The 12,459-nt window shown below is 49.2% G+C and overlaps 1 protein-coding gene across 2 annotated transcripts in view; it reads left to right on the top strand.

The window, feature by feature from the left end:
• The first annotated feature begins 1,742 nt into the window (after positions 1-1,742).
• The window catches only part of SLC38A7 (solute carrier family 38 member 7), a 16,525-nt gene continuing 5,808 nt past the window's right edge, over positions 1,743-12,459 (top strand). The window contains exons 1-10 of one of the 2 annotated variants that reach the window (XM_023514771.1): positions 1,743-1,768; positions 5,096-5,484; positions 6,201-6,399; positions 6,638-6,782; positions 7,713-7,811; positions 8,443-8,500; positions 8,711-8,825; positions 10,422-10,569; positions 11,101-11,300; positions 12,125-12,179. In XM_023514771.1, coding sequence (XP_023370539.1) covers positions 5,215-5,484; positions 6,201-6,399; positions 6,638-6,782; positions 7,713-7,811; positions 8,443-8,500; positions 8,711-8,825; positions 10,422-10,569; positions 11,101-11,300; positions 12,125-12,179 — 1,289 coding nt within the window. In that variant the 5' untranslated portion in view covers positions 1,743-1,768; positions 5,096-5,214. Of the gene's footprint in view, positions 1,769-2,048; positions 2,474-5,095; positions 5,485-6,200; positions 6,400-6,637; positions 6,783-7,712; positions 7,812-8,442; positions 8,501-8,710; positions 8,826-10,421; positions 10,570-11,100; positions 11,301-12,124; positions 12,180-12,459 lie in introns of those variants that run through there. The other variant, XM_003792592.3, reaches the window with a different exon arrangement.

Raw genomic sequence — 12,459 nt, 5'->3', positions numbered from 1 at the left:
CTTCACCAAAAATTAAAACTTGTATGCTTCAAAGGCAGCATGTGAAGGAAGTTAAAAAGCCTATGGTATGGAAGAAAATATTTGCAAATCATCTATGCAGATTATATAAAAGATACCTCGGCTGTGACAGGGAATCACAATATCCAAACCGGAATATATAAAGAATTCTCACAACCCAATAATTAAAAATAATACAATAATAAATGGGAAAAGGATCTGAACAGATATTTCTCTATAGAGATATACAAATTACCAATAAGCACATGAAAAGATGCTAACATTATTAGTCATCAGGGAAATGTAAGCCAAAACCACAATGAAATATCACTTCACATCCACTAGAATGGCTGTAATACAAAAAGAGAGATGATAAAAAGTGTTAGTGATGACATGGAGAAACTGGAACCTTCATATACTGCTGGTAGGAACAGAAAATGGCAAACAGTCTGAGAACTCCTCAAAAGGTTAAACATAGAGGATGTAGATCCATCAATTCCACTCCTAGATATATACCCAAGCAAAATAAAATATACATCCACACTTGGACATAAATGTTCACAGCAGTATTAGTCACAATAGCCTAAAAGTGGAAACAACAAGAGTCAAGTGCCGTGGCTCACACCTGTAATCCTAGCACTTTGGGAGGCCTAGGTGAGTAGATTGCCTGAGCTCATGACTTATAGACCAGACAGAGCCAGAGCCAGACCTTGGCTCTAAAAATAGCCAGGCATTGTGGCAGGTGCCTGTAGTCCCAGCTATTTGGGAGACTGAGACAAGAAAATTGCTTAAGTCCAAGAGTTTAAGGTTGCTGTGAGGCCACAGCACTCTACCAAGAGTGGCAAAGTGAGACTCTGTCTCAAAAGAAAAAAAAAGTGGTGGGCGGCTCCTGTGGCTCAAAGGAGTAGGGTGCCGACCCCATATGCCAGAGGTGGCGGGTTCAAACCCAGCCCCAGACAAAAACTGAAAAAAAAAAAAAGGAAATAACATAAATATCCATCAACTAATGAATGGATAAACAGAGGGGAGTTTATTCAGCAATAAAAAAGAGTGAAGTACAGATTCATGTTCTAATGTGGATAAACCCTGAAAACAGTATGCTAAGTGAAAAAAAGCAGACATAAAGGTCATATACAAATTGTATTATTCAATTTGTATAAAATGTCAGGAATAGGCAAATTGGATCCAGGAGCAGTGGCTTACGCCTGTAATCCCAGGACTCTGGAAGATAGAGATGGAAGGATTGCTTGAGCTCAGGAGTTCCAGACTAGCTTAAGCAAGACTGAGACCCCTATCTCTACTAAAAAAATAGAAAAATTCGCCAGTGCCCTAGCATGCACCTGGCTCAGGCAGGAGGATCGCTTGAACCCAAGAGATGGAGGGTTGCAATGTGCTATGATGACACCACTGCACTCTACCCAGGGAACAGAGTGACACTTTGTCTCAATTAAAAAAAAAAATAAATAAAAATGCAAATCCATAGAAGCATAAAGTAGATAGGAGGGATAGGGAGGAACTGATAGTGGTTACAGGATATTTTGGCAAGGAAAAGGCAGAGAGGTGACCACAGTATTCTCCGATTAGATAGTAGTGACAATTGCACTCGGCCTGCCTGGGCGCTAGGCTGGCTTAGGTCAGGGAGTTGGTGTTGTGCAAGGTTGGCGCCTAAGGAAAACTACAACTCCCAGCGTGCCTGGGCAGGCAGAGCCGGGCGATCATGTGATCTATGCTCACACGTCTCGTCTGCCGGCTCGGGAATGAAGCACCAAAGGTAGGTGGTAAGAGGTAGGGGCGGTGGTGGGTGGAAACCCGGGGTCCCTAGAGAACCCCATCGCGACAGAGCTCGAATCCTTTCCCCGCCGGGCTCCGAGCCAGGCGTCCTCTCCCGACGCCCGCCCTCTATTGCACCAGCTCCGCCGCGCCTTAGCCAAACTAGTCTCCACCTAATCCTAGGCCGGGATCGATTCCCGGAGCCCTCCCCAGTTTACCCCACAGTAACCTTTCCTCAGGCCTGGGAATCGACCCTTGGATGCACTGGCCCCAGTGCAACCTGGCACACCTCTCGCAGTGCTGCCTACCCCTTTTTCCGTCACAAGCTGTACTGGGAACCCCTTGCAGCTGGGATCTGAGGGGCCTGAATCTTTGGCCTGAGCATGTGGGCACCAGCCTTCTAGTTCTGGCTCTGCTAACCGCAGTAACCTTAATCTAACCTCTTCCCCTCTGTGGGCTCATTTCCTATCTGATCTGGCACTCCTTACTATGAGATAGACTTAGAGCTGTTTAGTTCCGTGCACTCTGCTGAAACCAGCCCAGAAACAGCCCAAACTCATTTCTCTGCTGACAGCAGGTTTTAGATTATGTCTTGAGATAAAAAGAAATTGTGGCCAGAAAGGGAAGTGAGGAGAATCAGATCCCAGAGCTGGGAAGGAGACAGAGCACCCCTTCTCTTCCATAGCCAGTGGAGTGGAAAGGGCCGGTAAGCTGGAAACAATGTGGCTGAGTAATTTGGGAGTAAGTGGTACTGAGAGATCTTGGACCAATGCAAAGATTCTGCAAGGGGCTGGGACCACTCAGCCTCTGAGCTGGGTAAGGACCCCAGCCTGCACTGTCTTGTGGGTAACAGAAGTCTGGGCAGATGGTGCAGGACAGGGGCAGAGGTGCCAAAGGGAAATGTGATGCTTGGAAAATGAGGAAGCCCCACCAAGCCTTCTGACCTTAAAGGAGTCACACCCTACAGACCTCTGTGTCTGTATGGAGCATAGTGGAGGTGGTCTCACAACTTTGGCTCGATCTACTTGGCAGGTCTCTCTTCAGCTATACTGGGGACTGAAAGCCTTTACAACTCACTACTTTGATTTTTGCTGACTTGTTGGCTAAGTGACAGTATGCATAAAGAGGAAGAGGCCTGTGGCATCTGACTAATGTTTCTGGAACTGGAGCCAGCAGAGGAACATTTCCTCTGGAGCTGTGTCCTTTGGTTCCATGCTTGATGACAGACATCCAAGAATGCCTGAACTTTCCCTTTCCTTCTCATGAGTGTACCATTCCAGCCCTCAGTCTCATTCTCCACCTCTAGGGGTGAAGGTGTGGCTCTAAGAAGGGCAGTAATTAGATCAGTTATTATAGCTGAATCTGGTCAGTTCCCTTCTTTTCCCTGTGGGCAATAAAAACTAAACCAGGGAGGAATGAGTAGAGAATAAAAGAGAGTTTTGAATGAAAACCCTGGACTGGGACTCAGGAATTATGAGACGCTGGGGAAAAGATTCTTTGGCAGATTTTACACCAGCATGGGTAGTAACCAGCCAATGGCAGCCTCTGGGGAAAGCTGCACTTGGCTCCTTAATATCCCCCTCAGCCCCTGCCTTTGTAACCTGACCTTTGTGTTGCTCTTCTTTCTCCTTAGCTATCCCACTGTCTTTGTGCCCACTGTTACCTGGCCGGTGGCACTAGTGTTCAACTCCCTGTTTTGGAGGGCTAACAATTCTTATGCATGGTAGAAGTGGGCGATGTGGGAAGAGGAATTTACAAAAATAACAATAGCCATGACTATTTCTTGAATGCTAAACCTTTATTAACACACTCCTCTTAGAAACTTATGGCATGAAGTCTTAGAAAGGTGAAATGACTTGCCCAAGGTCACATAGCTGGGAAATGGAGGAGTCAGCTCTCTGACTTTACAGTCTAATCAGAGACCCAGATCTACTACCCCTCCCTGCTCAGGGCTGTGCTTGATCTGTGGGGAGTGCTTGGTTCTTTAACACCACCATTGTCTTGGGGGTTTCAGGCTGTGAGCTGAACCTTGAGAATACTAAAATTCATTTTCAGGGCTGGGCTCCTCAGAGCCTTTTAAGATTCTGGAAAGAAGAAATTTCGTCCAGTTTTCAATAAAGAGGACCAAGTCCAAAGAAAAAAACTGCAACTCAGCTATGTTTACTGAGAGTGAAGAGAATCAGTCAGGTGATAAGCCTGTTATCTGAGTTCATTCTTGCCCAAGGTATCATCTTGGGCCCCAAAGTGGAGCAGACACAAGCAAATGGATTCCTTAGTGTAAGACAGGCCAAGATTTGAATCCCCCAGCTCTACCACTAACCACAGTATGACCCAGGGAAGGGTGCCTAACCCACCTGGGATTCAGTTTCCTCTTTGGTAAAATGGTGATTGTCATCATCTGCCTTTTCAGACTACGCTAAGGATTGAGATAAAGCATTCCATACCTGCAGCAATAGTGGTCAATAGTAACAATAAACATTGTATATTTGGCTTCAGAGTCTTGTACACTAACCCAGGAAAACAAGCCAAGTGCCATGAAATGCTAGCACATGCGGGAATGCTGAGAGGAAACCATCCTGGGCCCCCAGGTGCCTCCAAGAAGAACTTAGAAATTGTTTGAGAAAATGAGGAAGAAATGGGACCTGAAAGGCTGGCAAAGAGGCTGGGGGCATTCCAAATACAGGATTCATAATTGTTTTCCTAAAGACACATATCCAATAGGCCTGGGGGACTTGTCACATGGGAGAAGAGTGAGAATTTAACTTAAATTTTGAAGAGTTTTGCAAGCCAAACAGAATTTAGATTCTGGGCCAGAGGGAGGTGTGCTGTACTGTAATATGTTGAATCATAGTTCTTGGTGATTGCCCCTCTGGGGACTGTGTGGTGTGGAAACAGGCTAGAAAGCCAGGCAGATCTGGATCCAAATCCTGTCTGCAACTTGCTAATATGTGACCCTGGGTCAGTAATTTGAAGTCTCTAAACCTTTTGACCATAAGATTGTCATAAGGATTGAATGAGGTAAGAAAGGTTGCTGACACACCTGCCCAGTGCATGGTCTCTCTCTAGTGTTGATGTGTGTTAGTACTCCTCTTTTTTATGTTTACATCTAATTGACCCTGCAGATCTTAAGCTTGAACCAAGCAAGATTTGCACCTGACATATTTCTGTCTCTGCCTCCCCACACTGTGACACCCAATGCAGTGTCTTATACAGATGCAGATCAGGGTTTGAATCCCAGTCATATGATCTTGGGAAAATTGTTTTGCCTTTCTTTGCTCCAGTTTCCCCATCTCAGGATAACAGTAACACCTGCTTTTGTCCCATCTAGGTTGAGAAGAGCCCTCTGAGGATAATAGCCTGGAACAGATAGGTGTTCTCTCCACTCCCTGGGAGATGTGTTCATGAGGCAGAACCTGCAGACCCTCAGGGAAGAGGGCTCTTAGGGCCATGGCCCAGGGCAGCATCAACAGTGACCACAGTGAGTGGGGCTTCAGCTCAGATGCTGGGGAGCGTGCCCGGCTGCTGCAGAGTCCCTGTGTGGACACAGCCCCCAAGAGTGAGTGGGAGGCCCCTTCTGGGGGTCCAGGCAGAGGCACCACTTCTACACTTGGGGCTGTCTTCATCGTCGTCAATGCCTGCCTGGGTGCAGGGCTACTCAACTTTCCAGCAGCCTTCAGCACTGCTGGGGGCATAGCAGCTGGCATCGCACTGCAAATGGTGAGTCCAGGAGGGCAGAGGTGCAGTTCAGGTGGGCTCTTTGTTTCTAAAGGGAGACATGGGTTCAGGGATGGCCTATAGGTGACACATGCACCACTCTCCCCTACTCACGCATGGCAGACATTACTAATCAACCCCAGCATTCCACTGAGCCCAGATGAGGCTTTCAGAAGGCTTCCCAATTAGCTAGCTGCATATGTAATTTTTTAGGTGTTACATTGATTTTGTGATTATGTTTAAAAGAGGGAGGGCCTTTATCTTTTAGAACTACATACTGAAATACTTATTAATGAAATGATAGACAGGTTTTATTGGCTTCAGAATAATCCAGAGTGGGAAGGGGAATATGATGAAACAAGATTGACCACGAAAATTGATCATGTTTGAAGCTGAGTGAAGGGTAATGGCAGTACCATTCTCCCTACTTTTTTATGTTTGGATTTTTTTTTTTTTTTTCAGTTTTTGGCCGGAGCTGGGTTTGAACCCACCACCCCTGGCACTTGGGGCTTGCACCCCACTCCTTTGAGCCTCAGGTGCTGCCCTATGTTTGAAATTCTTCACAAAACATTTTGTTTGTATAGAAAATCTCAACTCAACAATCCCTGTGAGATTTGCCAGGCCCACTTTGGACACTGGCCTAGTAAACGCTGTGCTGGCCCAGCATGCCCTCTGGTCCCAGGTCTTTCCCACAAACTCTGGTTCTGCATCCCCTGCAGGGCATGTTAGTTTTCATCATCAGTGGCCTTGTCATCCTGGCCTACTGCTCCCAGGCCAGCAACGAGAGGACCTACCAGGAGGTGGTGTGGGCCGTATGCGGCAAGCTGACAGGTGTGCTGTGTGAGGTGACCATCGCCATATACACCTTCGGCACCTGCATCGCCTTCCTCATCATCATTGGGGACCAGCAGGACAAGAGTGAGGTTCCCCCTCCATACCTACCTCACCTCTCCCCCTCAGCCTTGGGGATCCTGGGATGGAGGGGAAAAGCTCTGAATACCTGCCTAGGACTTACCCAGGCCCAGCATTCCTCTAGAAGTCCTACTTCCAGGCTGCTGAACCCATTACACAGAGGGAGGTCCCGGGGCCCAGCAGAGCAGGAGGGCCACAGGCTGTGGTGGCCTGGCATGACAGTCCCTCCTTCCTCCCTGTGCAGTTATAGCTGTGATGGCCAAGGAGCCTGAGGGGGCCAACAGCGGCCCCTGGTACACAGACCGCAAGTTCACCATCAGCCTCACTGCCATCCTCTTCATCCTGCCCCTGTCCATCCCCAGGGAGATCGGCTTCCAGAAATATGCCAGGTTCGAAGCAGGTTCCCAGCCCGGGGCAGTCAGAAGCTCTGGTCCTGGGCGAATGGAGACCCAAGGGCTGTGGCAGAACCCTGCTCCCCTGTGCTACCTACCTTCTCAGGGAGCAAGAGTAGGCAAGGAAGGGTGGGCCAGAACTTGCAGGCAGGAGACCTTCCTTTTTTGTTTCAATTGAGGGAAACAGGGATGCTTCATTAGTGAGAGATTCAATTCTAAGTGTCCTTGTCAAGGAAGGGATGGGTTGTAGCTGGGAGTGTGGAGGCAATCTGCTGGCCTGGGCCTTGGCTTTCCCTGGGAAGACGGGTTTTGGATCATCTGAGATTGTCAGGCTGGAAGCAAGTCCCATGCAGCTTAGCTGAAGGGTAGAGACTGGCTTCCTGGCTCAGTGTCTGAAAAGCTTTAGGATTCTAGACTGTCTCCAGACTGTAAATGAAGGGGTCAAACTCAGTTATATCGATGGCTCCCTTATACGTTGACATTGCAGTATTTGTACTCCCCAACCCTCTCACCTCTGGCATCTCCTAGTTCTCAAAGGGCAAGCTAAAAGGATGACCTCCTCACCATGCTCACCAAGGCTGGGCTGCTCTGATCGAAGTCCCCAGGTGTGCTTTGGATCTCAGGTCTCTGCCATGGGCTCTGAGCCACGGAGCTGAACCAGTGCATTTTCTGGGAGGAAGAATGGAGTAGGTGTCCAGAAATGCCAAGCGGGGCCTTTATTGGCTGTCCCACTCCCTCTTGGCTCTGGCAGGTTTCTCTGAAACTTATTTCTCAGTTATTTCCTGAGTCTTTGCTTGGCATAGTCCCCCGTTCATTGAGTGGATACTTGTGATCACTAGAGCTAAGTGTGGATGTCCCTAGGGATGAAATCAAGGAAGGGGCAGCTGCAGCTGGGGAGGAGGACACTCAATCTCTCCTTCCTGGCAGCTTCCTGAGTGTTGTGGGTACCTGGTACGTCACTGCCATCATTATCATCAAATATATCTGGCCAGATAAAGAGATGACCCCAGGGGACATTCTGACCAGGTGAGTGAAGGCTTGGGAGATGTATAGGGTAGAAATTGCCTCTTGAGCCCCATTGAATGTTGGGTCACACATCAAAAGACCTTCCCAAGGCTTAATAGCTCATTGAGGCTGACTCATTGGTTATTATAGGGAAAAGGCAAAAGGTCCTGATCTCTTATTATTGGAGGGAGGAGAGAGAACCAGAGATGGGGGAGGCTTTGCCACCAACATCCGACAGATGACCTGGTGCAAGACTAGACCTCAGGTTTGGAGACCATTGGGTTGAAAATGCATATTTTTCCAAGTTGTGCTTATCTGTAAATTCTGTATCTTCTATTTACATATAAGTCCGTTTTGTTGAGTATTTGTTCTTTTTTTAAGTCCCTTTTTTGGGGAAAGGAACAAACCGGAAAAGCTTTAGTCCAAGAACCAGGAGTTCTGGATTTCAGTCCCAGGAGGACTTTGCTGAGCTTCAGTTTACTGGCCTATGAAATGGAGATATCTCTTCTCCCTGTTCTCAAACTTCTGTGGGAGAAACATGTAGAATGCTAGTCACTGAAATCGTGGTGGGATGAATGAAAAGTAAGGGTGTGAGTCAGCTGGTGGCTCTGAAGGGTTCCTAGGCAGCAGCACCTTGTGCATTTCTCAACAGGCCGGCTTCTTGGATGGCTGTGTTCAATGCCATGCCCACCATCTGCTTTGGATTTCAGGTGCCAGTTGCAAGGTCCCTTTTGTCCCCTTAGCTTGCCCCTGCACTCTGGAATGGAACCCACATTGGCAGGGTGGGAAGAATCCTAGGGGAAAAGATGAAGCCCAGAACTTTCCCCTTGTTTCTGGGCCCTTTGTCCCCAAGGTACCTTCCTCTAGAAACTGAGGGCGAGGTCACTTCCCCACCATGACTGTGTTCTTTACCCGGACAGTGTCACGTGAGTAGTGTGCCCGTCTTCAACAGCATGCACCAGCCTGAGATAAAGACCTGGGGTGGGGTGGTGACAGCTGCCATGGTCATCGCCCTTGCTGTCTACATGGGCACAGGTAAGTGCTCCCTTCCTCCTCTGAGTACCCAAGTCCTCTGGCCCAGCTTTCCTGGGGACAGTCCTTGCACTCCTAGTAGGACAAATACTGCTGTAGGCCTTGGCTTGAACTTGGGCTTCCTGGGGCCTCTTCTTGCCAAGATGAGAGAGGTGTATCCATCATTCATTCATTCATCAGTTCTGAACTGATGATTAGGAAGTACTAGGAACTGTTCTCAGCATGGGGGATGCCATGGGGAGAGGCAGGCCTGGCCTGCCCTCATGGAATTAACAGTCATGCACGAGTCATTAGGGAATCAATAGGAAATCCAGGCCAGGCATGGTATGTCATTCCTGTAATCCTAGCACTCTGAGAGGCCAAGGTGGGTGAATTGCTTGAGCTCAGGAATTGGAGACCAGCCTGAGCAACTGCCAGACCCTGTCTCTATTAAAAATAGGAAAACTAGCCAGGCATGGTGGCAAGTGCCTATAGCTACTTGGGGGGCTGAGACAAGAAGATCTCTTGAGCCCAGGAGTTGGAGGTTGCTGTGAGTTATGATGCCATGGCAGTTTACTGAGGGCAACATAGTGACTTTGTCTCAAAAAGATAAATAAATAAATAAAATAAGAAATTCCAGACAATGGAAGGAGCTATGTTGATAGTGAAATAGGAAAGATGTGAATGGGACCAGGTGGGATGGGCCATGGAAGCCTCCTCTCTGAGGAGGCCCAAATAATGAGAAAGAACCAGACTATGAAGAGCTGAGGGAAAGTATTCAGAGGAACCACAAAGCTCCATGTCCCTGAGGCAGGGCCAGAGAGGGTATCTGTGTAGCTGGAGTGGAGTGAGTTGGAGGCAGGTGGCAGACAGTGAGGCTGGACATGTAACGGGCACTGGGTTTACTGGGCGTTGGATGCTGTTGGGTGCCAAGAGAGGAAGCATTTTGAGCAGGGGAGTGGCTCAGGGAAAGATGGCTCTGGCTGCTCTGGGGAGAGTGGTTAGGATGGAGAAGCAGGCTTGGGTGACCCAGGAAGAATGGTTGCAAGAGCTGCCTGAGCCAGTACTGCCCTAGCCTCTGAAGACACAGCCTGGAAAAAGAGGAGCAAACAAGCATAGTCCCTATTCTCCTGGGACTTGTGTTATGGCTGGGGAGACAGACAATAAGCCAGCAAAAAAAAAAGAGAGAGAAAGAGCGGTGCATGTTAGAAAGAAAACAGAAGCAGGTGGTGTGAGTGCTATGGTGGGGAATCATTGTAGATGGGCTGACAAGACGTGCTTTCTAAGGAGGGACATCTGAACTAAGACTTGAATGATGAGGAGACAGCAGCATGAAGATCTGAGCAGATGGAAGGGTTAATGCAGAGGCTTCAAGGTGGAAATGCATTGGCCAAGTTCAAGATCAGAAAGATGGGGGATAAAGGGCTTCCAGCAAGGTGGGGATATGAGAAGACAGGATGGGAGGTGTCTGATCCTACCCCCACAACCCCTCTGAGTCTCAGTCCAAGCTTTTAGAGCTGCTCTAGCATTCTTCCCAGTTGACATCACAGGAGGATTGAGTGGGCAACCCCCTGTCCTCCCAGGATTGCCCTGACCCAGCCCCCTTGTCCCTGCACACAGGCATCTGTGGCTTCTTGACCTTTGGAGCGTCTGTGGACCCTGACGTGCTCCTTTCCTACCCCTCTGAAGACATGGCTGTGGCTGTTGCCCGAGCCTTCATCATACTGAGCGTGCTCACTTCCTACCCTATCCTGCACTTCTGTGGGCGGTGAGCCTCCTCCCACCCCACTGGGGCCCTCCTGCTCCCCAGAGCCCTCAGTCCCTATGAGCCCTTTCAACCTGGGCCTTTCGCCTTGTGTGGAACCCAGTCTGGAGAAGGAGAAACTGAAGCTAGTAGAAAAGAATCATTGCCTAGGATTGTCCCTCAAGTACCGACCCCAAGTTGGGTCTCAGGACCCCCCTTTTGCTCAGGGTCACCAGAATGTTCTGTCAGTCCTATAAGAATCTCTGAGCTTTCACTTGGATACCTGACCTTTTGGATACTTCAGTCCATTCCTTTTATGGAGAATAATGTATCAGTTTCCATGTGGTGAAGCAAAGCACTAAGCCCTCCACATTCACCATCTCATCTAGTCCCCACAGCAACCAACCAGAGTGTTAGCATGCCCATTTTTTGGAAGGGGAAACTGAGGCTCAATATTAAGACCTTACCTACAATTTACCCAGCTAGCAGTCCAGCTCCTATGTCCTACAGTGGAGTCATTAATGGGCGCCTCTGAGACCCTCTCTTTGTGGGCAGGGCGGTGGTTGAAGGCCTGTGGCTACGCTACCAGGGGATGCCAGTGGAGGAGGATGTGGGGCGGGAGCAGAGGCGGCGAGTGCTGCAAACGCTGGTCTGGTTCCTGCTCACCCTGCTGTTGGCGCTCTTCATCCCTGACATCGGCAAGGTCATCTCAGTCATTGGGGGCCTAGCCGCCTGCTTCATCTTCGTCTTCCCAGGTACAGCCCCCCTGCTCCCCCCTCTCCCAGCCTGGCAGCACAGATTTCCAGAGCCTCCCTGCCATTGGTTCCCCACTGGCTCAAAACCTGCCAGGGAGAGTAACCCTCAGGATTTATTACTCACCTACCTCAGCTCTGTGGTAGCCCCTATCCAAGCAATTATCTCCTGAGAGGGTCACAGACTTGCCTAGAGGTTAACAGATACAACTAATAAGTAAACCTCTTCCGACCCAAAGCTGTCTGGGTCCAGGACCTATATTCTAACCCTTCATGCAGGTGTCTGTTGCTCCCTGACTATCAGGGATCTGTCTGGAGTCTAGCCCATCACAGCCCAGGGGAGATTGGAGTCTGGTGTGGCCCCTGACACACCAATCGGGAGACCTGGGTGCTGAAATGGATCAGTGTCAGATCCCTGGGGAAGTGTCCTGTCTGTCCAGCTATATAAGTTCTGGCTATACTTTGCTAATCCAGGAGGCCACTGTGAAAGCCTGGCCACTTTGCTTGGAGCAAGAGAGCCACATCAGCTTAGAAGTTCACTGAGAAAACTTGGCTACCACTAAGTCACCATTCCGTGCTGTCCCTTTAGCTCTGAGTCTCACATGCAACCCAAGGGTGCTTTGTTAAGATGCTGGCTGTCCCAGGGGAGCAGATATCAGGCCTTCCTCTGGATATGGAGCAGGGATGGCAGAGATGGATTATCCAGAACAGTAAACATAAGCCTTTCTCTAGCCACCACCACTGCTTCTTGGTAAGGGAGGAGGCTGAGCCTGAGGGAGGGAGCCCCCTCGCCCTACAGATTCCCAGGGCTACCTCTTTCCTCACAGGGCTGTGCCTCATTCAAGCCAAACTCTCTGAGATGGAGGAAGTCAAACCAGCCAGGTAATGCAGGGCCCATTCCATGGTCTTCCTGGGGAGGTGGTAGATTGGAGGATGACCTTAGAGTTGAAGCCTTAATAAAGGCAGGAGTCAAGAGACTTGTATACTTAAAAATCATGGGGGAAGCATGGCACCTGTAGCTCAGCAGCTAGGGTGTCAGCCACATATACTGGAGCTGGGGGGTTCAAACCCAGCCAGGGCCTGCCAAACAACAATGACAACTACAACCAAAAAAGTAGCCAGGCATTGTGGTGGGCACCTGTAGTCTGAGCTACTTGGGAGG

Source organism: Otolemur garnettii, unplaced genomic scaffold (assembly GCF_000181295.1).
Source record: "Otolemur garnettii isolate 467f Iridium unplaced genomic scaffold, OtoGar3 scaffold00058, whole genome shotgun sequence".
NCBI lineage: Eukaryota > Metazoa > Chordata > Mammalia > Primates > Galagidae > Otolemur > Otolemur garnettii.
This window is presented reverse-complemented; position numbering and strand designations above follow the sequence as displayed.